At 35.2% G+C, this 24,764-nt stretch overlaps 1 protein-coding gene across 1 annotated transcript; it reads right to left on the reverse strand.

Annotated features, from left to right (window-relative positions):
• Window positions 1–6,745: 6,745 nt before the first annotated feature.
• On the reverse strand, window positions 6,746–24,004 carry LOC145676057 (uncharacterized). Its single transcript, XM_081746915.1, has 2 exons — window positions 23,832–24,004; window positions 6,746–15,102 (listed from the first exon to the last, which is right to left on the reverse strand). The coding sequence occupies exon 2, from the start codon at window positions 14,961–14,963 to the stop codon at window positions 14,523–14,525; it is 441 nt and encodes a 146-aa protein (XP_081603041.1). The 5' UTR covers window positions 14,964–15,102; window positions 23,832–24,004; the 3' UTR covers window positions 6,746–14,522.
• Between the last annotated feature and the right edge of the window lie 760 nt (window positions 24,005–24,764).

Consider the following 24,764-nt stretch of genomic DNA (forward strand, 5'->3'; position numbering starts at 1 on the left):
GTTCTCCCGTTTCCTCCCACTTTCTTCATTCCACGATTTCATCCATTACTCATCATCACCGTCTCCTTTACACTAACCGGCATAAACTTGGGACGTAAAACTCAAAGATTTCATTTTTCTTTCATTCCGTAAAAAAAATACGAAAACTCGATTTAGGGGGCGTTAAAAAGTTTTGTAGGCCCTGATCCAATTACCCAAAAGATTTAAAATACACTTCAATCAAAAATTTTCTTTTATGCCTTACATCTGGAGAACTACATATAACTAACTAACTAACTCTATGGCGTATGGAACCCGGAGGTTCAATGCCGCGTTCATAAAAGCTCTCCATTGACTTTTATCCTTAACCAACTGAACCCAAACTATCTCTAAAGTCAGTATGATGTGCTCATTCCGTAAAAAATACGAAAAGTCAATTTAGAGGCTGTTCAAAAATTTTGTGATCCCTGATCCGAAAAGTAATTATTAGCCAAGATCGCAATTCTTTGATCGTAACCTGCAACGACTTTCAATTACTTCTTTTCACACACAAACACACACACACACACACACACACATATATATATATATATATATATATATATATATATATATATATATATATATGCGTGCAACAGGAGTGCAATTGTGACAAAATGTGTGGGAAATGTGCAGAAACTTCCAAGGGTGCAAGTCGTGCACATTTCTCACACGTTTTGTACACGTTTCTCACTCCTTCTGTTGCACAAATATATATATAAATGTAAAAGATGTGATCAAAAGTTGCAGTTTACGCATACAATTCTTTTTACAGTGCATTATAGCATTTCAATAATAGCGCATTGTTTATTCTTGCTATTAGTGTAGATATGTTTGATGGGTGCCATAATTAATGCTGATGAGCAAGCCTAAACTGTCCGCATGAAGGGATATAGCAGCGCTACTACTATCAACCTACAGTTCTAAACATTTATTACGATCGGGAAAAATCAGAATGTGTAATAATAATAATAATAATAATAATAATAATAATAATAATAACAATAATAATAATAATAATAATAATAATAATAGTGATAGTAGTAGGAAAAATTTAATGAAAAGAATGTATTTTGTATATGATTATATTCAAAGTTCCGGACATAAAAGTAACGCGTTACTTGTCTTGCTTTCCAAGTAGGGTAACAATTACTTTTCTAGGGGAAGTAACGTTCCCTTACTGTTAACGATATGCAGTAAGGGAAGGTAAACTAACTTATAGCGCGTTACATTTTTACAAGTAATTTACCCAACACTACCTCAAAGCCTCAACAAGTCTTCGATGGGTACCTGAAACAAGCTTTCGGAAAACTGATTCCATGCTATTTTCCAAAAGTAGATGGGACAAATGCATTCACATGAGAGTGTTTCATGTATAGTGTAAATAAAATTTTGTGAGAATAGCGTTCTATAATAAAATGAGCCTTGTAACTATTTGAATGACCCTCGTCTTTGTTCCCCTCACAACTGATGGTATATGCCCAAACACACACACACATACACATTGACGATTTCAGAAGAGTTTCCCCGGACAAACTGAATAAGCAACGAGTGTAAGTAGTACAGTACTACTAAAATACTGGTTTCCCAGAGGTTAAGCCCAATCAGAGGAATGCCCACGGAAATTTCGTCGTTCTGGTGCAGTATCCTCAGGCCACACCATGAAATCACTGCTCACACAATATTAAACACCAGTAGTTTAAGCAGTAACGCCCGCGGGATTTTTCCAGGGAGGAGGCTGACAAACAAGCAAAATTGCAAATACAATCCTCTTGAAACACACAATATAAGTTCTACTGCATGTAAAACAATTACTTACGCTCATGGCGTAAGTATACCCACAGAGCACATCACAGCCAGTGGACGTACATATTAGATCCAGAACGTCCATTTTTAGTACATTGACTTATGCGTAACATCCATTGGTGGTCCATATTACGTTCGGCAATGGATATCCACATTCTGAACTTGAGTGGACGGTCCATTGGATGTCCATATTACGTTCAGAAGTGAATATCCATTTTCTGGACTTCAGTGGATGGTCCATTGGATGTCAATATTTAATCCACGAATGAAACGTCCACGGAGCTACATGATCTGGATAAAAAAAGGGACGTACGGAAAACAACATTCAATTGTTAGTGACGGCACATGCGCAGATCCTTGCACAGTGCACTCTCAGCAGGTTTGAATTCAGTGGTTGAGAAGCGTAAAAATTTCAGTGATATTAATACTTTTATTTCTATGTTGGATTGAAGAAGGAAGAGAGAATAGGAACTGCGAAAAAGGTAAAGTATGATGAGTGATTTGTTTATATAGATTTATTCCGGTGCACCATTTATTATACAGTACAACTGAAAGTTTATGTGTATGTGGACAAAAGTAACTCATTATCAATTATAGGCTGGGGTAACGTAGATGGGCACATGGGAATTGGTAATATATATATATCAGTGAATTCAGATGGTGAAGGGTGCAATAACACCCTCATATAAGATACTAGTGAGGTTCGTTCCTTCTGTACCAAAGCTCAGGACTCAATTCGACATTACTCGAGAAGACAGTTCTACCAAAATTTGACAGATTTCTTACATTCCCAGGTTAGATTAGAGTTTTGTATTTCTTTTAGCCGAGCATGCACAAAATGAGGAGCTCCATTACTACTTGCAGATTGACTTCAGGAGTTATGGGTTAACAACTGTATAGCCGGACCAATTTTAGAAAATTTGCCAGATAAATTGGAGAGTTTCTTTTGGTTCGTGAGTAAAAGTAAGTTGAGGGTGAAAGTTACCAAAATACTTGTCGTTAGTTATTTTTGATATTGTAAGCTACACTATATATATGGGGGGCGGAAGGGGAAGGTTCTAGATTACTGGTCCCCCATGCAGATTAGTAGCTGGGTATGTTTCTTTCTGTACTAAAGAGTATACATTTAACTTATACAGTATTGCCGAGCGAGCGTTAGCGAGTAAAGGCGGGTTAGAGCCCCGCAGGGCACGTTGTTTCCTGTCTTTATTACTACTCAATGGGAAGGGGGGCCAGTAATCTAGAACCTTGCCGGGCGGAAGGGACTATTTGGCGGTATATTTGTTATGATTTTTGGGAAAGGCAGTGCGTAAATGACAAGGTTGTGTCATATCGTGATTGAGTTTTATGAAGTTATACAAAAATGAGTGTCAGTTGTCGAAATTGTGTGAAAGGCATGGTCTACTAAAGAGGCAAAATGTTTATTGTGACTAGTGTAAACAAATTGAAGCTGAGGAAAAGAAGAGGAACATTTAACCAAACCTAATCGAGTATAATCTAATTTAGTACATTTTGGTACTTGTTTGGATTGCATGTAGTACCTCCCCCAATCTGTGCAACACATAAGGCGTGCATTTTATGAAATGAACTGTTAGATGAAATTGTTTTTCCACTATCCTCGTTTATGCGTATACTCATCGCCGCTGACGCGCCTGCTCCCAACGGACGCTGTTTCTGCTCTCCTGTTTTGACTCGGTTAGATGGCATTCGTGCTTTTTATTGGCCACGTAGCACAAATTAGTCAGTGTTTTATGGACTGGCTTTTATGCCATACGTTCACATCGTATTTCGAACATTAATCATTATCAAGTGAGCCAGGGCCAATATCTAGTATTTTGGGTGAGATACTAAATAATATTCCTTTTCTTATTTTCGTATTCTGGCAATACAGCAGTAATACCATAAGTATAAATACATTGCGAATGTGAGCTCCTCCATGGCTAAGCAGTTGGCGTGCGAGACCCGAGTTCGATTACCGGCGAGAGCTCAGGTGGTTCGGATTCCACGTTAATCAGTAAGTTTACGTCTTATATACCCTTTTCCGTATAGATTTTTTATCGTGTATTTAAATGTCAGCGCTTTGCCAAGAAACAGAAATGTCAGTTAATAAATGAACGTAAAAGGTCTATAGCATCATTTTTTTTTGATCTTAATAGTAAAGTTTATTATTTACAGTATCCTTTATATTTATTAAGTTGAAATAATTGCTAGCAAATGCTAGCAGCATGCCCGTATCCAGGGGGGTCTAGGGGGGCCGGGCTCCCCCTAAATTTTTGCTGGCCCCCTTTAAAAATTTTACGATACGCTTAGATATGAACTATAATATGGTAATGAACTATAATATGGTTGGATCAGGCCCCCCCTAACTTCAGCCGCCCCCCCCATAATTTTTGGGCTGGCTAACAGTGATATTTTTTTCTTCGTCACATCTGCCACAGGTGGATAGAAGAAATGTCATTGGTTAAAGATTTTAGCTCTCAGATTTCTAGAAGCTGGGAGTAGGAGATGTAGAAGCGTCTTTTCTTCGAATATCGGGGTTGGATTAACACGTACAATGTAACTATAGAAATTTTCAGTTTTAAAGTTTCGGCGTAAAAGGTATATCGACCAGATGAGGTTGAGTGGAAGTTAGTCGCAATTCGGCGTGTAAGTAAAGACGGATAGTGTAATGACATCTATGCGTATTGATATCTTGCGAAACTTCATAAATACGTCCATATATTATTTAGTAACGTTATTATATTGATGATATTGTATATATTTACAATATTTCCAATAACTAGGAAGATTTAGTAAGGAAAAAGTAATACAGGTTAACACATCCTATGTTTTTTTTTCATTATTTCTGTATTTTCCAGTTTTTTTTTTTTTGTACTTTATTTTCATTCAAATTAAGTACTTTCTTCCTACTTTGTTTCCGTGTGAGAGGAAATTTTCATCTCCTTGTATACTTCATGGCGTTTGTCATGGTTTCTTCGGTGCAGAGCGGTGTGATGTGGAGGGACATGTGTGTGAGCACACAGTAAGAAAGTTTAACGTTATTTTCCATCACCGATGGACTTGTACTAATAACTATCCGATTTAATTTTAAGCTTTCCTCCGGACATGTAATTTATTCCTATTTACTTAGTTCACTTTTTGATTAGAGTAATTTCTATTATTTAAATTTTCTTAAACTGGATTCTTTTTTAAATTTTCCTTTTTATTATCTTTGTTTATTAACCAACTTTTGGTGGTAACGAAGTTTGTTTGTTATATAGAATTTCTTTGTAAATTCCAATTCTGAAGGTCGTCTAGCGGAGACGAAATAACTAAGACGCAGTTAATAAGGGGGAACTTTCTAACGGTGGTCCTCCTTCGTATATGCTTGGTCACAGACTTATAGCTGGTTTGAGGATAGTATAATCGGTCTGTATTGAGAGGACCATACGTTTTTGGGGTCTATGGCTAATTGTTTCGGTTTAAGTCAACAAATGGTTGTAAGTTTTGTAAGTTCATAGCACACCATCTCCAGAATTAAATGGCATTTGCGGTACTGTCCTAGTAGAAATGCAGTGTTAGGTTCATACGTGTAGCATGTTACCAGAGACACGAGTCTCAAATATAAAAAATTGTCAAAAAAATTGCATCATCAATTTGGTTTTAGTCTTAATATTTAAAGATTTAGTTTTAGTCTTAATATTTAAAGGCTAAATTGTAAGCTATAATGGACGTAGTTAAAATTGTAATTGATTTCATAATTTCTTCTAAGACAGGTAATGATTTTTTTATCCAGGATAACACGGAAATAAAATTTACTTGAAAGAAAAGGGTCGGGTTGAAAATGGGCTGTAGTGTAATAATTTGACGTGCAATGACTCAAATATGTTTATCTCCTTTTTTCAAAAAAAAAAAAAAAAAATAGTACAATTTTTATGTTTACATTTAATGTGCGATAAATATATTTTCGAAGTAAATCGGCTCAATGTTAGATAGATAACATTTTTGAAGTCGATTACAAATATCTACCTTATAACATTTTTCCTTTCAATTACACATAATATATCATGTCTTGCTCGACGGTGAGTAATTGAACTGTATTGTATGGTAGGCTATATTCCTAATACTTTAGATTTTAGTATATCGTATACGCCTGTGTAATATCCTCATTTTTTTATCAGCAACTTACGCTAGAACTCAAAACAAGAGTCTTTTTTTTTCCTGTGGGCCCTACTTTCCTTGGTAAGGCCGCTCAAAGAGCTCAATTTTGAATTTTATTTTTGGTTTATAGGCAACTTTCGAAAAACAAAGGCCCAGGAAAGGGTGTGGGGTATTGGAAAGAAGTGGATAAAGCTTATTCATAAATTAACATCTCGTTACTTTGTCATTCAGGACTCAGATAAATGTTTGTACTTAGCATGTCTATTTTGACCTAATGGTCCAGTTTTACTGCAAGCCTGTATCTGCGCACTGCATAACAGAAAAGCAGAATGTTACCTTATGAACAACTCGTATTCGACTTCTTTCCAATATCCTATTTCCTTTCCTGGCAAATTGTTCATCGAAAGTTGCCTAAAAGCCAATGTAAAATTCAAATTTGGACCCTTAGAAGGACTCTTCCAATGAAAGGAGGTCCCACAGGAAAAAACGCAAGTTAATTTATTTTGTCTCCTTTTGACTTCTAGAAGTTCCTGTAGAGCTTGTCCACGATTTTTATAATACCATATATATATATATATATATATATATATATATATATATATATATATATATATATATATATACAGTATATATAGGGTGGGTGGGTGTTGTTCAAGTAGTTTCTGCAATTTAACATCGTCATCCTAGGTTGTTACCAGTTTGAAAAGGATGCATAGGTATTTCCTTCACAAATGGTTGAAAAGCAGTAAATAAATAAATAAATAAAATACTGGTTAATTTGTATTTTTTACTGTAGTGACGTGATATGTATTAATGCTCTTCTTGCTTTATATATATATATATATAACACCGTTTTACAACCATTCGTGAATCCAGTGCTTGTGTATTCACTATATTAGTAACAACGAGGATACCAATGTAAAATCGCCAAAAGTACTTTCGTTTATTTTCTTCATTGCATGTGTGTTGAGCTATTATTTTTTTGGTTTATATATCATCACAGCCCACTCTGACTTAGATTACAAACACCTTTCTTCTACGTGTTTGGAAGGCTCCCCTATTGATGAAATTTAATTCTAACACTGGGAAGACACTCGCTTAAAGTAGTAGACAGGATGCAGGCAAGCCTTCGTTGCCCGTGGTTGTGGCTTAAGGTTTGTCCGTTGTCCATTTGAACGAAGTTGTTCGAATAAAACTTTACCAAAAATTACCTTAGAAGTTCGTATATTCTTTTAGGATGATTATCACGGTTCAGCTTCGAACAATAGGAGTCACAAATATCATTCTAAACCCTAAGTGTGCAAAGAACTTGAAATCAAAGATTTTATGCATAAATGTCGTACTATAAATTATCCTTTTATTTCTCTACCCGTGCTCACATATGTAGCTTTTTCTAACTGGACAATTGCCCAACACTGTGACCTCATTCACATCTGCTGGTCAATTTTTAAAGGTGCTTCATTTTTTCCTTCCATAGTATTACATTCGAGCATCGAAACCTTTAACGAGTCATTTTTTTTTTTTAATTTTGAGTAGATATATTTTGGGGGGAAGGAGAGAAATTTTGATCTACGGAATGTATCAAAAAGTCGTTCCTACGCTTGGGAGGTGATTCTAGATCAAAATGGGACGAAAATTTAGCATTTTTGCGCTGGGTCCTCTTTTGACTCCGGGGAAACTTATTTTTATTTGTGACTTTTACACTAATTTGTCTCAGCACTGAAGGGAAAGGGTATGAGATATTGGAAAGAGGTTGGATAGGACCTATGCGTTAGGTAACATCACGGTTTGTCTTGCCAGGTTTGAATTACGAAAACGCATGTAAATAGAGCTAGACAAGATGTCTTTGAGGTTTTTGTTCTCCTGTTGATCTCTAGAATTTCGCCTCAAGCGTTGTAAACAACCTTCTGATTCAACCTGTGTAAAAAAAACTTACATTTTCGAAAAATAAAATAAGCTTGGACGTATAAGTATTAAAAATATTCTACTACAGCTTTTTAATTAAAAGTAGTGTTACAGAATAACGATATCTGTACATATAAGTGTATTGTATATAAAAATCGAAAGTTACATAAATTTCCATACTTTTAATTCTATTTTAAATTTCCTTATTTAATACAGACAGCTAAGACAAGGCTCATAGCAAGCTGAGAAAGGCTGAGTACACCTCAGATCTGAACACAGACCTTGAAGGACGTTTACGTAAACGAAAGGAACAAAGGCCTTTAACACCAGAAGTTAACAGTGAAACTTCGGACGACGAAGTGAATTCTATGATCGAAATGCTACCTACACCACCTAAAGTAACTAAATCTATTAGGAAGCAAAATGTTGGCGTTAGTTCCGTGTGCCTTGCTTCTGCTGAAGATAAGGAACAAAGTAAGTATCTCATTTAAATGAGCTATATTAGACAAGCTTCGCTAACACTTCCATGTGATAAGTCGCGTTGCACGCACATTGCACCTATTTAGGCATATGCATTGGTCGGGAAATGCAAAACGAGCTGAACTGAATTTGATGGATTTAATTCGGCACTTTATTTTGTTAGAAACTATTAGAAGTTTCAAAGTTCGAATACATTTTAATCCCGTTTTACTTTTCAACTTAGTTAAATCTATTATTAAAACATATGAAGCTCAAGAAATAACGAATAAGTTCTGTGCATAATTTTGTGCTTCGTGAGGATCTATGCGAAAGAGAATATTAAAGTTTTATATAATTTGTATTACTTTCAAAATTGTATAGGGTTACAGGAGTACAAGTAGTTATACTTTAGACAGGAAGTTTATTAGCTGTTAGACATATTTCGACGGTTCAATGCAGCAACCTCGTAGATCAACAGTACAGGATTTGGTAAAAATATCTATTCAGTATTAGCTGCTAACTCTTTTGAAACTACCCCTTTTCTGAAGACGAATTCAGATCTTTTTTTTTTTTTTTCATTACAGAAAAGGAATGAAATGCTATGGTTCATATCTTGCTAAAACCTTACAGTTATATTCTTTTGCTCACAAATGATAAAGCTAAAAAGGCAAAATATCTTGATTTCGCCAAAAGTCGACATATCTGCTTATGCCTTTCTGGAGAAAAGTGCAATAATGTATTTATAATTACAACTATGTGTTTAAGATACTGAGTTTGGGCAATTACTTGGTTTGAAGCAGAAATCGTCTGCTATCTTTATGCATTCAAATCAGACTTTTCATAAAAATTTGAAACTTGTAAAAAGTATAAAAATTTCGACATATAGTATGGGTGTTCGGATCCCGAATCTATCCTTCTGTTGGAGATTATTAGAGTTCTCTTTAGTTTTCCAATGAATGAAGGGATAATGATTCTGGAAAGACTCAGTAATTTCTTAGGGCTCAATATTTTCGTAATTTCATTTCAGTTTTCAAAGTTTTCTTATTAGTTGAAAGCTCTTTCAGGTTAACCGAACAAGCAGCAGTAGAGAAAAAGAGAACAATAAACTCCCGATTATTCGCGGAATTAGCTGGCAGAGGCACCGCGAATAGCTGAAAATGACAGACAATACTTGTTCGTAAAATAAAAATTGTCCTACCTTAAAAAACTTATTGTATTGTACGTAAAACGTAAGAAAAAGCGTGCAAATATGTATACAGAACACTAAAAATATTTGTACCGGTATTGTTCAGTACAACGTAAAACAATCAACGAAAAAGTGTATATTTACAGTGAAGCCAAGGTACGATACTGTAAGTTAATTTATACTCTATATTTAAACAATCTCGTTCTGTATGACTCGTGCAGTAGCTTTATTGAGTTAACTTTTTTCCGAAAGACGCCAGCGTATAATCGGGAGTATGCTATAGTTTATTGAAGAATGCTATAATCTGATGTTGCTGTTAGCTCACCATTCACTTTCTCAGTTTGTTTGCATGTAGTAAAACCCAATTGGAATTGGCTGAGGTATGATTTTAGTTTTAATGAAAAATGTGTTCAGGTAGGCAGTTTCTTTGTGTAATCAATTATTATTATTATAATTATTATTATTATTATTATTTCCTTTTCCTTCAGAATTTCTTAAATACTTTTGAAATTAATTTTAACACTAAATAACAACCGTAACCGTTTATAGTAAATTTGTTTCCCACATTGCAATGACAAGACTCTCTCCAAGCACTATGTTCCTTTGTGATTTGTGGTGGATGGAGTTAATAAAAAAAGGAAGTCAAAATATGTCTTTCTCAGTGTCATTCTAAGAATGTGAAATGATGATGTCGCGCCATACAATGTTTCAAATATAGATTTTTTTTCAATAAAAAGTTTTATATTCCATATAGTTTTAGAAAAATAAAGTAATAAATAGACTATGCTTTATGGTATACATTAGGGATTATATACAAACATTATAATTAGGAAGATTTCATGTGCTTTGGAGGTTGATTCCTGCAAGGACACTGAACATGTTAGATTAGTGCAAAGCATGCAGTGTTGCACCCAATTGTGATAAGCATCAGAGGGTACTTTTCTGCTTTGCTGGCGGCTCAATTCTCATTTGACAGTAGAAAACTTTGAATCTCTTCTTGGTTTTATATACATTTTTCAGCTTTCTTCCAACTGCAATATCTAATTCTGTAATAGTTTGTCATAACAGAAAAAAGTGTAAGGGCATGCATTTCTTAAAGTGCTTTTCTTCCTTTTTCCGTAATATGATTTCGTAAATTTCCATAATTATTCATCTCAACACATTTTTTCTATTGTCCATAAGACATGGCTTCCTTTCAATCATGCTATTTTAAGTGCTGAATTTTTCATAATGCTTACGTAAACACATTTTAATAACAATACATTTTGTAATTTGTGGGTCAATTTGGAATTTGTAATTTTAACTTTGTACCTTTGAGTCTCGTTTGTATAGTTTAAAGTTAGAAGTTCTCAGGTTCGATCCCCGACCCCGGTCACGTAATTTTTACTCGTAAAATTAAACATAAAAACTTATTTAACTACAAGCTCATAATTTGATTTTTTTAAAATAATTTTGATCGTTCTGATGTTGATAGTATCTAGAATTAATTTTCCCATTTTCTTGATTTCAGAAAAAAGAAATGTGGATAACAGCAATAAGAAAGGATTTCTGTCAATCACTCATTGTGTACATGACCAGATTTCAGTGTTTTGTGCCCATGGGCCCTAGCGAAATGGCTAGATAGTTTTATAGCGAAATAGCTAGATAGTTTTATAGCGAAATATCTTACTATTTTTAAATAGCTAGATAGTTTTATGTATTTTCTTTGTATACAAATGTAAAAAATTACAATCTTCTTGAAAATAAATCAAGGAAACTGTTAAGAACTTTAAGACGTAATGACAGGTCAGTCAATAAAGTGTATTGTTATCTTATTTCTTTCTTTTTGTTACGACTTCCTTATTTTTATAATGTATACAATTTCAAAGTTAAGTATTTGAAACGTTCTCGGGCATTAAGGGACGTCATGTTTAAGTTATTATTTCTTATGAGTACGATAATATATATAAAAAAAAGAGGTTTTGGGGACAATGTTAAAAAGCTAGAAGAAGAAGATTAGCTGTCCAGCCTGTTGTCCATACAAAGGAAAAGACAGAAGTGATATTTCAGAAACGAATTATGAAACTTCAGGAAATGAAATGAAATCTTTTTAAGTTTTACGTCCCACGGTTATGCCGGTTAGGCTAAAGGAGACGGTGATGATTAGAGATGAGTGAAATGGTGGAATGAAGAAAGTGGGAGGAAACGGGAGAACCCCGAGAAAACCCACGAGCACGGTGTTTGTCCACCACAAAGTCCACACGGCGCGAGCTGGGATCGAACCAGGGACCCCAAGCACCGGAGGTGAACGCTATGAAACTTCAGGCTGAATCGATGGAGGTTTTTACATCAATCACAGAAATGGGGAAGGTGGCGGTAATGAAACGAAAGTGTTACTATAGAGTTTTCAGTTTTCGATATTTCTCTACGCAAATGCAAACAGTGGAAGAGGATGCAGGTTTGAAGATGATAAATTAAGATACAAATTCTATTAACTGAAGCGTATGGGCAGAATACTTTACTTTGTTAATTTCAGTTTGAGTGCTTATTGTCGGGAAATAAGGAAGCATTATTGTAGTTTTTAATCTAGCTGTAAAGGGCACATGCTATTTCATACTTATTTAGATTTTTATTAATAACTACATGATGTAGAATATTTTAATTTTATTGGCACGGTGTAAAACCACCGACCTTTATTAAAGGAGGAGGATCAGTAATGCATGAATAAATATGTGGTATAACCTCAATTAGGAAAAAAAAGATCCATGTAAAATTCAAATTATATTTGCTATTAATACATAATTTTCGAATAGTTTGACCTTTTAGTAGATAAAAGTCGAAACTTTTTTTTTTTTTTTGTGGTACACAACCAGAATTTTGATTAAACTAAACGTATTCTTAAAAAAACGTGACCATAGTAATGTCTCATTGTTTCTTTGTTTGCACATAGAACTTTATAGTGTAAATATTGACGTGTGTACTTATTGACTGATGGTAAAAATTGATGGAATAAGGTTTATTTAGATGCCACTTTGATGTCTGTCTGTTAGAAAAGTGTAACGTCTGTTAGAAATAGATTGGTTCTTGATAGCATGGCTTCCGTAGCGGGCTTCGAGTGAAATAGTTCTTCTGTGGCAGTCCTTTAGAACATTCAGTGGAAGTCCATAATTGGTCCGTGTAGGGACCAAAAATAGTCACAATTTGTACGTTCAGGTTCCAATGATATCCACATATGGACATCCTCTACATCAGTTTCAAGTCCATAATAGGTCCATTTTAGCTCCGAATGGAAGTCCAGGAGATGCATGGCAATTGTCCCAAAGTAACTTCTTGTGTATATCGAGTGGACGTCGTATGGACCAAAAGAACACGTCCTCTGAACGTCCATTGGGCGTCTGTACGTCCATAATTAGTTTGTTTTGGTACCAGAAATGGACATAATATGTACGTTCTGGACGTCCAGTAGATGCACGGCAACTGTGCCACCTGTACTCTCCCGTGTACATCCACTAGATGTTGTATGGACCAAAACCACACGTCCACTGGACATCCCGTAAATCCATTTTAGCTCCGAATGGACGTCCAGGAGATGCATGGCAACTGTCCCAAAGTAACATCTTGTGTATATCGAGTGGACGTCGTATGGACCAAAAGATTACGTCCTCTGAACGTCCATTGGGCGTCTGTACGTCCATAATTAGTTTGTTTTGGTACCAGAAATGGACATAATATGTACGTTCTGGACGTCCAGTAGATGCACGGCAACTGTGCCACCTGTACTCTCCCGTGTAAATACACTAGACGTTGTATGGACCAAAACCACACGTCCACTGGACATCCCGTAAATCCTTGCCCGGACGTTAAATGGATGTACATTGGACGTCGGTGTGCTGTGTGGGTACTACAGTAATGCGTGTGAATAAGCAAATTTGTTTTGATTTGTATTTTGAGGAATCGAACCAATATTATAATCCAGGGGGCAATGTCCTCCTTGACTCCCGTTCCAGGTGGGCATGAAAGTAAGGATATAATTTTTTGGTAAGGTATACGCGCAACTGTTTTTAAACATATAATGTTACCCATCATCCCCATATATGCTTCTTCTTTCGTAAAATTAAAATGGGTGAGTATTATGGTTACCAACTCTGAAAAAAAGATACAGGCACGCGCTCAAAATTTCCTGTGATATAGGCCTATGTGAAAAGTCTCTCTCTTCGAACCCATCCATGGGAAGGAAATGTACTATCCTGGACAAAATGCATTAGGATTTAGATTTCTGGGCTATCGGCATTTAAGGCCATTTACCCTTCACGTTTTGAGGGATGACGTCCCTCGGCGAGCACACAATCCGGGAAAATGGAAGGAAGAAAGGATTGGGAAAGGAAGGAAGTGGCCTGGGACTTAAAGTACCACCCTGGCGTTTGCCTGGTGTGAATGAGGAAAACCCAGGAAAACCTCATTCAGGATGGCTGGCATGAAAAATCGTTTTACACTTTTTCGACCGAGTGCCCCCACCAGGAATCGAACCCGGGACCGCTCACACCGAAGGCGAAAGCGTTAGCGACCACCATTATACATTAGGACCCGTATTCTGCATATCCTTAATACATGCACTTACAAGCGTAATATATACATTGTGTTTTGAAGTCGTATCGATCATTTTCTTCTATTTACCAGTAACTGCTACTTCTTTAAAATTGTCGAGAGATGAAAAAATATTATCTTAATCTGTACGTGTCAATTTTGGACAAATCCTCACGCTATATTTATGCCGCACAATTATGAAAATTAAACACTTCTGTATCCAGGGAAGGGGGCGATCGGGGCGATCGCTCCCCCCAGAAGAGAAAACTTTCTTATTTTATATATATATAAAACCCATCCCAAAGTTTGGAGCGTTTAAAAGTAGCAGTATGACAACCCCGGCCCCCCAGAAGTTGGTTCTGGATCCGTCCCTGTCTGTATCTATTGTGGAAAACAATGTTTCACAATAACATTTAATTATCAAATTTCTTGTTAAATAAATGAACTAACATGTGTGGACTAACATGTGTCTGGCCACATCTGAACGTCCATTAAATGCCTTACCACACTCTTGGCACATGTGAGTTCCTTCTCCTCTGTGCATTAACATGTGTCTAGCCAAAGTTGAACGTTCAGTAAATGCCCTCCCACACCCTTGGCACGTGTGAGATTTTTCTCCTGTGTGGATTAACATGTGTGTAGCCAAATTTGAACGTTGATTAAATGCCTTGTCACACTCTTGGCACGTGTGTAGTTTTCCGCCTGTATGAATCACCATGTGCGTATCCAAACTTGAACATACTCTAAATTCCCTTCCACATACTCCACATATGTGAGTTTTTTCACCTGAATGCTCTAACTCACCACTTGACATAGTTGAACTTTGACTAGAGCGTTTATCACTAGTTTGGGACGTATGACTCTTTTCACTTTCCTGTGTCACCATATTTTTTGACAAACGTGATCGATGAAATCCTTTGCCAAACTGCGTCGAAGTATCAGATTCCTCATAAGAATGAGAAATGGCTTTATTTAATGTAGTAAACGTACTCCCTTCTCCGTGGAAAGCAAAGATGTTATCGCGCCTGTAACAAATTCAACAAACAATGAAATGTAAATGGAGATAATGATTAAATAGGAAGAAAACATGTAATCATTCGCTATATTACATGTTTTATTACATTAAATATTGTAGAAATATGAAATGGAGTACCATATCAATATTGTCTCAAAATAAGTTGCTGTAGTTTGTTTCACTATATCAAATTAAACTATCATTTATATCGTGGCGGACATAAGTCTATGAGCAGGTATTGTCGGCTGTCTTGACACAAATGCACAGTATGAGAATTATAACTGTCTTATCTGTAGTTTCCTGTGGAAAAAAAAAACTTGCGATCCAAAGGTTTAAGAACAACTCAACGTATATATAGAAAAAGTACCGAAGATAATTCACTTATATCATCATTAAAGGAACACGAAAGGCGTTTTGAAGCGAATTAAAAAATGACGTACAACGTTCCAAGCTGAGGCAGAGAAACTTAGAGTAACAAGACTAAAGACGAATCATTTACAGTGTTGTGATCGTGGTTCAGTGTTCTAGGGGCTTGACCAGTAATCTCGAGGTTCTTCGATGAAATACACGTCAAGCATTTTGTTTTACTTTAGGAATTTTGATGGAAATAGATCGGCGATAACACACACTTCATTACATTCAAATATTTGAATACTCGTTTGTTTCAGCACTTGAACTATCAAATTTTCAGGAGTAATACTAATAATAATAACAATTATCTCGAAGAATATTTAAAAATTAAAAACTTATTATCGCTCAGGTCGAACCATTACAAGCAGAAACATGATATTAGGCAAAATATATATATATATATATATATATATATATATATATATATATATATATATATATTTCGGTTTTGTGTAATGTTGCCCATGAAAAGACGAATTTCTCATCTCGATTCTAAAACAAGCCAAACAAAATCGGGATGAAACATTTTAATTCGAGACGGGACAAGGTTAACTCACACTATAGTAATGTTTGGAGATGAGAATCAAGACGAGACCAAAACTATCGTAAACATATCTCATCTTATCTCGATTCTAGAAATAATGTATGCCACTCTTTAAGCAACAATTGCTCTGTATACTGAATCTTATACATTATTTTGATAAGACTTCAGAGCTCACTGAATTATGGTCTGTGTATATATTTTTGTAGCAAAGCTTTTTAAATTACATCTGCAAACTTCACAAGTTAGTTTATTACAAGCTTTAGTTTTCATTTATATTCAGTTCTTTTTTTTACAGTTTTTTTTTCCTGAAAACGTACAGTAGAATATATTCTACACGAAATACTAGCGGAAATCTTTCGTTTAAATTTGAGTAGCTGTAGAGGTGTCTCATGATGATACGGAACCCCTTTCCCGAAACCCCTTCGACATCTTCTGTAGCTTAGCCAGCATAACCATTACATAAAAACAACTGTAATTACGGCTCTTGTGAGTTCAGAATCCCTACTTTCTACACCAAAATTACCTCGAAAGTTTCCGTTATAACATTTAACTTTCCTTTATAACATTTAGCTAGTTGTAGGGAAACTTTCCGTTATAACATGTAGCTAGTTGTAGGAACGTATCGAGAGGGTATGTGCTGTTGGTCTTGACACTTCTCTCCAATCCCCACTATTTTGTAACTTATGGCTCACTCTACGGGTTATTTTACAGGCTTGAATACAATGTGTCCTCATACGAAATTTGTTAGGTATACTATTATTATTATTATTGTTACTGAATATTTGAGACCTCAATATTACGTCACACTGCCATAAAAAAGCTGGGATAAATGCAATAAACAAGTGACAAATCTTGGGAAAAAGACGAAAATCAATGTCAAGTTTACGATTATATTTACAAGAATCTAACAACTACCAAAAAACACGATTTCAACCACATGGCGACCGTTTTCCGGATTAAATTATAGCAATCTTCCTACAACTGCTTTTACAATACCATTAGTTATACAGATAACGTGTTGAGTTCGGATCTGATTAGCCTAGTGTCGACAGTCAATTTCTATCAGATCCTCGGCGAACACAATTAATTAAAAATAAAGCAGAGTCATAGATAAAAACAAGAACTGAGTAATGTAGATTTTTCATGTAAGTTAAGTAAATATGTTTTGACCTTGAGAGCAACAGAGAGATTAATGTAGCTCATAAAAATTTCTCTTGTTGATTTTTAATTCTATGTAGATGTGAGTGGATAGCAAACAGCTGATTGAGTATACACACATACATACATGTTTTACACTATGCACCTTCATGTGCATTTATGAATAAGAGTAAATGTTTTAATACCAATACACAATAACACACTCAGCAAGGCTATGTGATAATATGTAAAAAGAAAACAGTATCACGTGACAGTTTCAACACAATAACTGTGCAAACAAACAGAGAATATATAGAGAATGTTTCGGAAAGCAGGAATTAGAACGTACAGGAAAAGAGGAAGCAGAAGAATTGAACTAGTCAGAAGAAAAAAGAGAAAAGCAATAGTGAACAAAGATCAAGGGGGAGTAATATATAGAGTAGGATGCGAGGAGTGTAACAAAATTTTCATAGAAGAAACAAAAAAAAAATGCAAAAAAAAGGATTAAGCAGCACCAGGATGTCGTAAGACTGAAAATGGACAACAATGCGATATACAAGCATCAGAAAGAAACAAACCACAGGATAGGGTGGGAAGGAGCAGAGGTCATAGAAGTAGAGAACAGGACTTTGGTGAGAAAATGTAAAGAAGCCAGAGAGATTATGAAAACAGGACGCAAGGTGATGAACTGGAATGCAAGATTCTCGATAAATAAGGAGTGAGAGAAGATTCTGCTTAAAGAAGAAGGAATAAAAAGGAAGAAGAAAGAAAGAGAAACAAAATAACATGGATAATAAGGATAATTAGAGGACAGGACGCATCCAGCGGAAAAAAGTAAACCTTTAATTGGAAACATGTGCAGCTAAAAAGTGAAAGTGAAAGCAAGACAAGTCTTATTTTTTAAAGAAGGGGCGGAACCTAATTAAAATTGATCTCCGGACAGTATATATAAGTGATGACCAACTCCCAGCAACCAGAAGGAGTGGAAGTCTGATGAAGACACAGTTATTGTGTAGAAACTGTCACGTGATACTGTTTTACAAATAATATCACATGGCCTTGCTGAAGGTGTTATTGTGTATTAGTACAAAATGGAATCAAAGCCTGATAGAATAGTTATAGAAAATATTTTATATATGGTACTTGTTTATATCTGTGTTAATTTTATATTCAAGCACTTCGCAAAATGAAACCTGAGTTGTAAAAACAAGGATTGGTTGTTAATGGTCGTAATATCAAAACTCTTAGTGTTTCATGTTTTACGTGCATGTTTCTTATTTTCGTATTAAACTCAGACATTTATATTTTTGTACTTTGAATTAGTTGCTCGTATCTAATATCAATATGGAGGCTAGTGTTTTAGAAAAATTTCAAGCAATGTTGACCGAGGAATTAGAGAAACAATGAGAAACCATTCCTCAAAAATGGTAATGAATATTGGATGCCTAGGACAAAAAATACATGAATCAGTAGGTGAACTTCAAAAGCCTGTAACAGAAACGATTTGGGAGCGTAGGAAAGAGCGAATTGTATGCCAAAGCAGACAGCTTACGTATTAATATCAAAGTAGCCAATAACTCCTTCACTGAAGTACTCTCTGAATTAGTTAACGCGCCCAATCATGTTGATTCAGTAACTTCTGAGTTTAAAAAAAGTGTAGCGGAATGAAAGAAAGGTCTCACTGTGTTCTATGAATACATGCGAACGGCACAGATTGAGTGTAGGCAAACCAACAAAATAAGAGAGTGCAAGGCGGAAAAGAAACCGCCTTGAATTCGAGCCAGCCCAAGATGTGAAAGATATGTGCCAAAAAAAAGAAAGTCGATTACAGTCTGGAAAAGGAAATATGCAGTATAGAGATAGCAAAAAAGAAGAATCGTTACGCGTACCTGTAAAAAATTGTTTCTAATGTAATTGTTTTACGGCAAGGGATACCGATGTTTCACACATGATAAGCGGTAGCGTTCAGGTTGCGCGTATCCGCCCTCTCGTAAAAGCCAGGGAAGGCTTGAGAGTTCAATTGATGATTTTGTGTGATAACGAAGTTACAGTGTTGTCGGTTTTGTGTCGCAGGCAAATGGTTTTGCGCGAATTAACAAATTCAAATTTATCTTTGTAACAGTGTATGCCTAACGTAAGTTGCATTTTAGTGCTGCAAATCCATTCTGACTATATCAGCTTTGAGTATTGTAGAAGGAAACGACTTCAAATTCAGAATAGACCCGCCAAGCGAATTCTGTTTTACGTAGTGAAGGTCTCGTACAAAAGATATCGGTCGGAAATGGTTACCGTAAACAAGCGTAATACTTCCAATAAAGCTCGCGCAGTCGAAAGTATATTTCCGTTATAGAACCGAAATGTAACACCAAAGTTAAGAAGAAAAATAAGATGGCCAATGATAGCCAGTTGAGTTTTCGTAATACATTATTAACGTAAACTCGATTTCGAGGAGCATAATCAGTAGAATTAAAATGAGCAGACGTGAGCATATCAGTACATCAGATGCAACATTTATTAATTTTCAGTTGCCGAAATGTTTGAATTTTCAAGCTAGTACTTCACTATTGCGAAATTGTAAAAAGCGAAAGTTTAAGTGTAGTGCTACACAAAATGTAGACATGTTGATTGCTCATGATGAAAACAATGTGCGTCGACCTCCACGTACAGCGTATTCTCAGCACGCACAACCACACATTAGGCGTGCAGAAGGAAATAAGTTGAGAATAAAAGGAAAGTGCCTTGGTAAGCGTAATTCGGAACGCACTAAACTCGGTCAAAGACGAACTACATGCAAATTAAAGTCGAGCTGTAGGCGAGGTTATTTCGAGTCAAACATGCGAAAGAAGTATACATCGACTCCGAAGAGCACTAAAAAGCTTAAGCGAAAACACGTACGAACATTGCATAGTAAACTACATGGCAAAATATAGTAATAGTAAGCGCAAACCTAAAAAGAAATTTATGGCAGGTATCGCAATGCAGCGTAAATTCAAACATCGCAAAGGAAGGCGTGTCATTACGTGGAAGTTTAGTAAATAGGCTGTAAAAAGGAGAAAAGTTCCAAAATTAAACAAACTAACTGGAAAAGTACACGTAACCGTGCTAAATTACAGCTTACAAGCGTAACTGGCACAGATGGAAAATTAAAATCTAGGCACCAAAAAAGCGTGAACTTCACCCCAACTCGGGTTAAACCCCGGTAGAGATGAGAAATCAGAAATACCGAATTTGAGCTTTTAAACTTTTAGATTGTGAAAAAAGGATTATTGTTTATTTATTCGATTATTTCCCCGAATTTCGAAGGTTACTTTTCAGAATCAAAGTGTGTGCCCACCGCCACTGACGCAACACTCCAAGAAACTTTTAATATTGCCTTACAATCAGGTACGTTTACTTAGATGTCATATTTTATGGTTTCTTTACAGCATTTGGAGATGAAACATGAATGTGGAAAGGAGAGGAAAGACAGCATTGGAAATTTTAAACAGGTAATTGATTTAGAACGCGATTTCCGACTTTGAAATTGTAATAATACCGCACCACTTTTCAAAAGTATGGCTATCCCGTTCGATGCGGATTTTCAGTATCGAATTCTGATTAGGATGTTTAAGTTTTGTATTTTTTTTTTTCAGATCTTTCCAGTTTTGGGAACCATACTTCATAATAAAATTTTATTATGAAATTTTGCTTGAGTTTTTAATCATTCTCCTTTATGTTTATATTAACATTAACTGTCCCCATACAATCAAGCATTTAGAGACATGTTAGGCAATTAGATATAATTACGAACATAATTACACAAGTACTAGTAATAACTACAATTAATCATAAAATTTTGTGTAATTAAAAAAATGTGCTCTTCAGATAGTGATTTTTTTCATCTGATGTTGTGATTGTATAATGAGAAAATATCTGAAAATTTGTAATGTAAGATCATGTCGCCGTCAAAATACTGTAAGTTAAACACAATTTAATATAATATTGAAAGTAATTGACAATAACCTTGAATTTGATAAAGTTGCTCGTTGATTTGTTCGTCGTTCGATATATACATGCAGTCTACTATGAAAAGTCAATGTGCATTCAATGTGACTAATGATAACTGAAGTTAACTGACTTCAGAGAAAGCGATATTATAAGTTAAGAAGAGTTGAAGGTTAAAATTTAGTTCATCCCCTAGGGACATCCCTACTTTCGTTATAAAATTAAACTGATGAAACCAGTCCGATGCCTGGTTGGGTCCCAGCTAATGAGCAGATTCGGCAATTGACTAAAATTTCAAAATTTTGTTCTAATTTTTAATGTTTGTCATAATTAGAGAAAAGTATAATAGTAATAAAATTGATGTTCGGATTTTAGATTTTGATATAATAATTAGTTTTGATTTGGATTTATAGAAAATAATTAGAGTTTTGATTTGCATTTAGAGAAAGTAAATTAAATGTTCTTTTTGATATTTGAAAACAACTCTTGTATTCTTGTGCCGGGAATCATAAACCGATCTCGAGAAAAAGAAAAAGGGAAGCCCGTTTACGATTCCACGTTACCCTTTACTACGATAAACAACGGATACTATGATGTATCGATAGTACGGAGTGCCTACGTCAGTTACGCAGTATATGGTAAAATTAAGGTTTATGTTATGAGAACATATTAAGATTGCTACGTACGAGTAGGCCCTGAACAACAATAATGTTTAATGAACAAGCTAATATTACTGTTATCTTGTGTTTCACTTTTGTGACAAATGCTCTCGGATGTGACTTTATTCTCGATAAAGATAAGTGCAATTGCTAGTAAGCCACACATAAGTATTAGCTAGCGCTCTTTAAAAGGATACATTTGTAAGCCTACCAATTTTGTAGGTACGAGCGGGCCTGAAGTAATACTAATGATTAAAAAATTGATGAATTGAAATGTGAGGCTGTAGCATTAAATCTCCTCCCAGGGTGTATTTCTTGTCGTCCTCTTCATTATATTTATTTTCTTAAAATGCCTCCTCAACGCCTGAATGTTGACAGCCCAATTGGGGTTAGGAAATTAACTCTGATTTGTCATGACTTGAATACCGAAGACATGCAACTAGGGTGGTATGTAAGGTCTTAGGATAGAAGCGATTCATTCGAATCGTCAGGGACCTGCAAGCTTCAACTGTAAGAGATTGTCAGCACCGTTGGTTTTAGGATCCAATTCATTAATCTGTATTTTTAATGAATGATTTACAACCTGTGTTGTCAAATAATTACGCACAGAATGGCGCTCCGTACGGCTTAACCGCCGTTTTACTAATTTATTTGTATTAAAATCTTCAAACGGTTAGTAGTTACGTTGTATAATGCAAGTTACAATGTATAATATAACGAAACTGACTTAACATTGATGGAAGTTCTTTTAAAATTTGGCGGTCCTTACAGTGACTGTTCTTCACGCCACTACAACAACAAAGCCTCCCTGTAATTAGAACTGATGCTGACCCCAATATTAACACCAAAATAAATTTACAAGTTCTATCGTAGGGGGTAGTTGAAATTTCGTGTATTCAGTTCATGGTTTTACCGACGGAGGACTGTGAAACTCTCTTCATATTTTGGCGAAGTAATGCCCGATGTGCAAGGTAACCCTTTGTCAAGGTAGCTAGTAACCACTGTAAGCGAAATGAAGTATTAAAATTTAGTGTGGCAAATCATAACACGGAACTATGAAAATGTTTGTGAATGAAGAGATCCATATAATTAAGAAGTTACGTCCCTAATGTATTGTGTTACTTTGGAACACAAATATACGAGCAAAGAAAGCATTTCAGCATGTTACCTATAAAATACTTAGGAACGTACAAAAACACATTCAACACGTAAGTCATCCTAAATACAGAATTTTGCGCTATCCTTGTTTACCCACATTCTGCGTAATGCCCTAATCTGCATAGCAATCTTATTTTTACCGGTCATCTAGCACATGCTGATTAGCGTTGTTTTTACAATAATTCATATATCATGTACGTTCACTAAGCCCCTAAAGTGATCCCATATTGAGAAATGGAGGTCTATACCTTAGAAATGATTCCTGGGAATGTAAAAGGTCGACTTTCTTGAAAAGAATGAGTGCAACTATGAAATGGACTGATTTCTTTATCTTGTATTTTGCTTATGTCTCTCGAACCCCGCAGGTAAAATGAGGCTAGAAGCATTTGAGCTAAATCCTAAATAAAATCACAAAAGTAAATAGTTTATGTTCGAATATAATACATTACAGGTTTACATTTTTAAAATTTTAGGGTAATTACCATTCTCACTATTTGTTATTTTACATAAGTCTCTATATAAATAAAACAATATGGTCGAGCACCCATATTTTAGATATGCGCAACAATTAGTGAGAAATGTGTAGCCAATAATAAAGAAATAATTATTTTATCAAGATATGAACTACATATAGGCGGTATCAATCTTATTATTATTTTTATTTAGTATACAGCTAGTCTATGTGTGCCATGCGATTTCGAAATTGTAGGTTAGTAACTTACGTTCATGATATCTCCCACAAATAAATATTTCTCTAGAAGTATTGCTTTAACCAACAAAATTCCCGAAACCATGTAACCGTATTATCAATCTGAGTCAATTAGTTAATGAAAAATTGAACATTACCTTTCTGGCCGAACTGAATTTAAACTTTTTGTTGTTAATTGTTGGGAGTCATTAGAATACGACGCGCAAGTCTCCTGAACCACTATTTTTTTTAGCGTTTCTATATTACTTTCAAATGCAGGATCTTTTTCTAGTACTAATTCTGGTTTCACCCTATCAACGTTTAGTTCATAGAGCACATAGCTTTATCCTTGTCCACTGATACCTCTCCTTCCGTTGTAGATAATATTAACTCTTTGTTGTCATTCATTAGTTCGTATGTCCACCCTCTCCCTTCGAGCGGATCATCATGAGATAAGTCATAAGCAATTTCTTCTTTGCACATCAATTCCAACTTAACACACGCCTTACCAGCCATTGTGAATTGAAAAATAATAAGACTTTAACACTGTTCTTATACTCCCCTTATATTTTACGTTGCCAGTGTTAATGAATTGATTTACAAGTACGTTCACAAAAGCAACATTATATTTCCAATCATCTTCTTCTTCTTCCTCTTATTCTTCTTCAACAGCCACAATCGCTCTCTCGGCAATTGATTGTTTGTTTGTAGTAAGCATTACAAAATTTTTGCATAGTATCATTATCACTGTATTGAACAAGAATATCGGCAATTTAGAAAGGTAATTAAACGTGTAAAATGTAAAGATTTGAATAGTTGAAAAATGATAAAAAAAAAAAAGTAACAAGATGTGTACAAAGTCATAAAACAGATAGAAAGTAGTAAGTATGATAAAGCGAAAATACGTGAAAAAAGAAGTGTCGAGATCGGGAAAAAGTCAAATTTCACGTTCAGGTTCAGGTTGAAGGTATTCTCCTTCCTTCTCTTCGGAAGTTTGATTCCTGAAAAAAAGAAAAAAGGAGAAAGTAAGTACTGCCCTTTTTTCATTTAAAGTTTTCCATTTTCTTTTTCCACCAAAATTCAAAAAGTTC

The sequence above is a fragment of the Thermobia domestica genome, chromosome 18 (genome assembly GCF_964235325.1).
Source record: "Thermobia domestica chromosome 18, izTheDome1.hap1.1, whole genome shotgun sequence".
NCBI classification, from domain to species: Eukaryota; Metazoa; Arthropoda; class Insecta; order Zygentoma; family Lepismatidae; genus Thermobia; species Thermobia domestica.

Coding starts and splice junctions, on each gene's coding strand:
- LOC145676057 (XM_081746915.1), bottom strand. CDS start 14,963: ATGGTGACACAGGAAAGTGAAAAGAGTCATACGTCCCAAACTAGTGAT.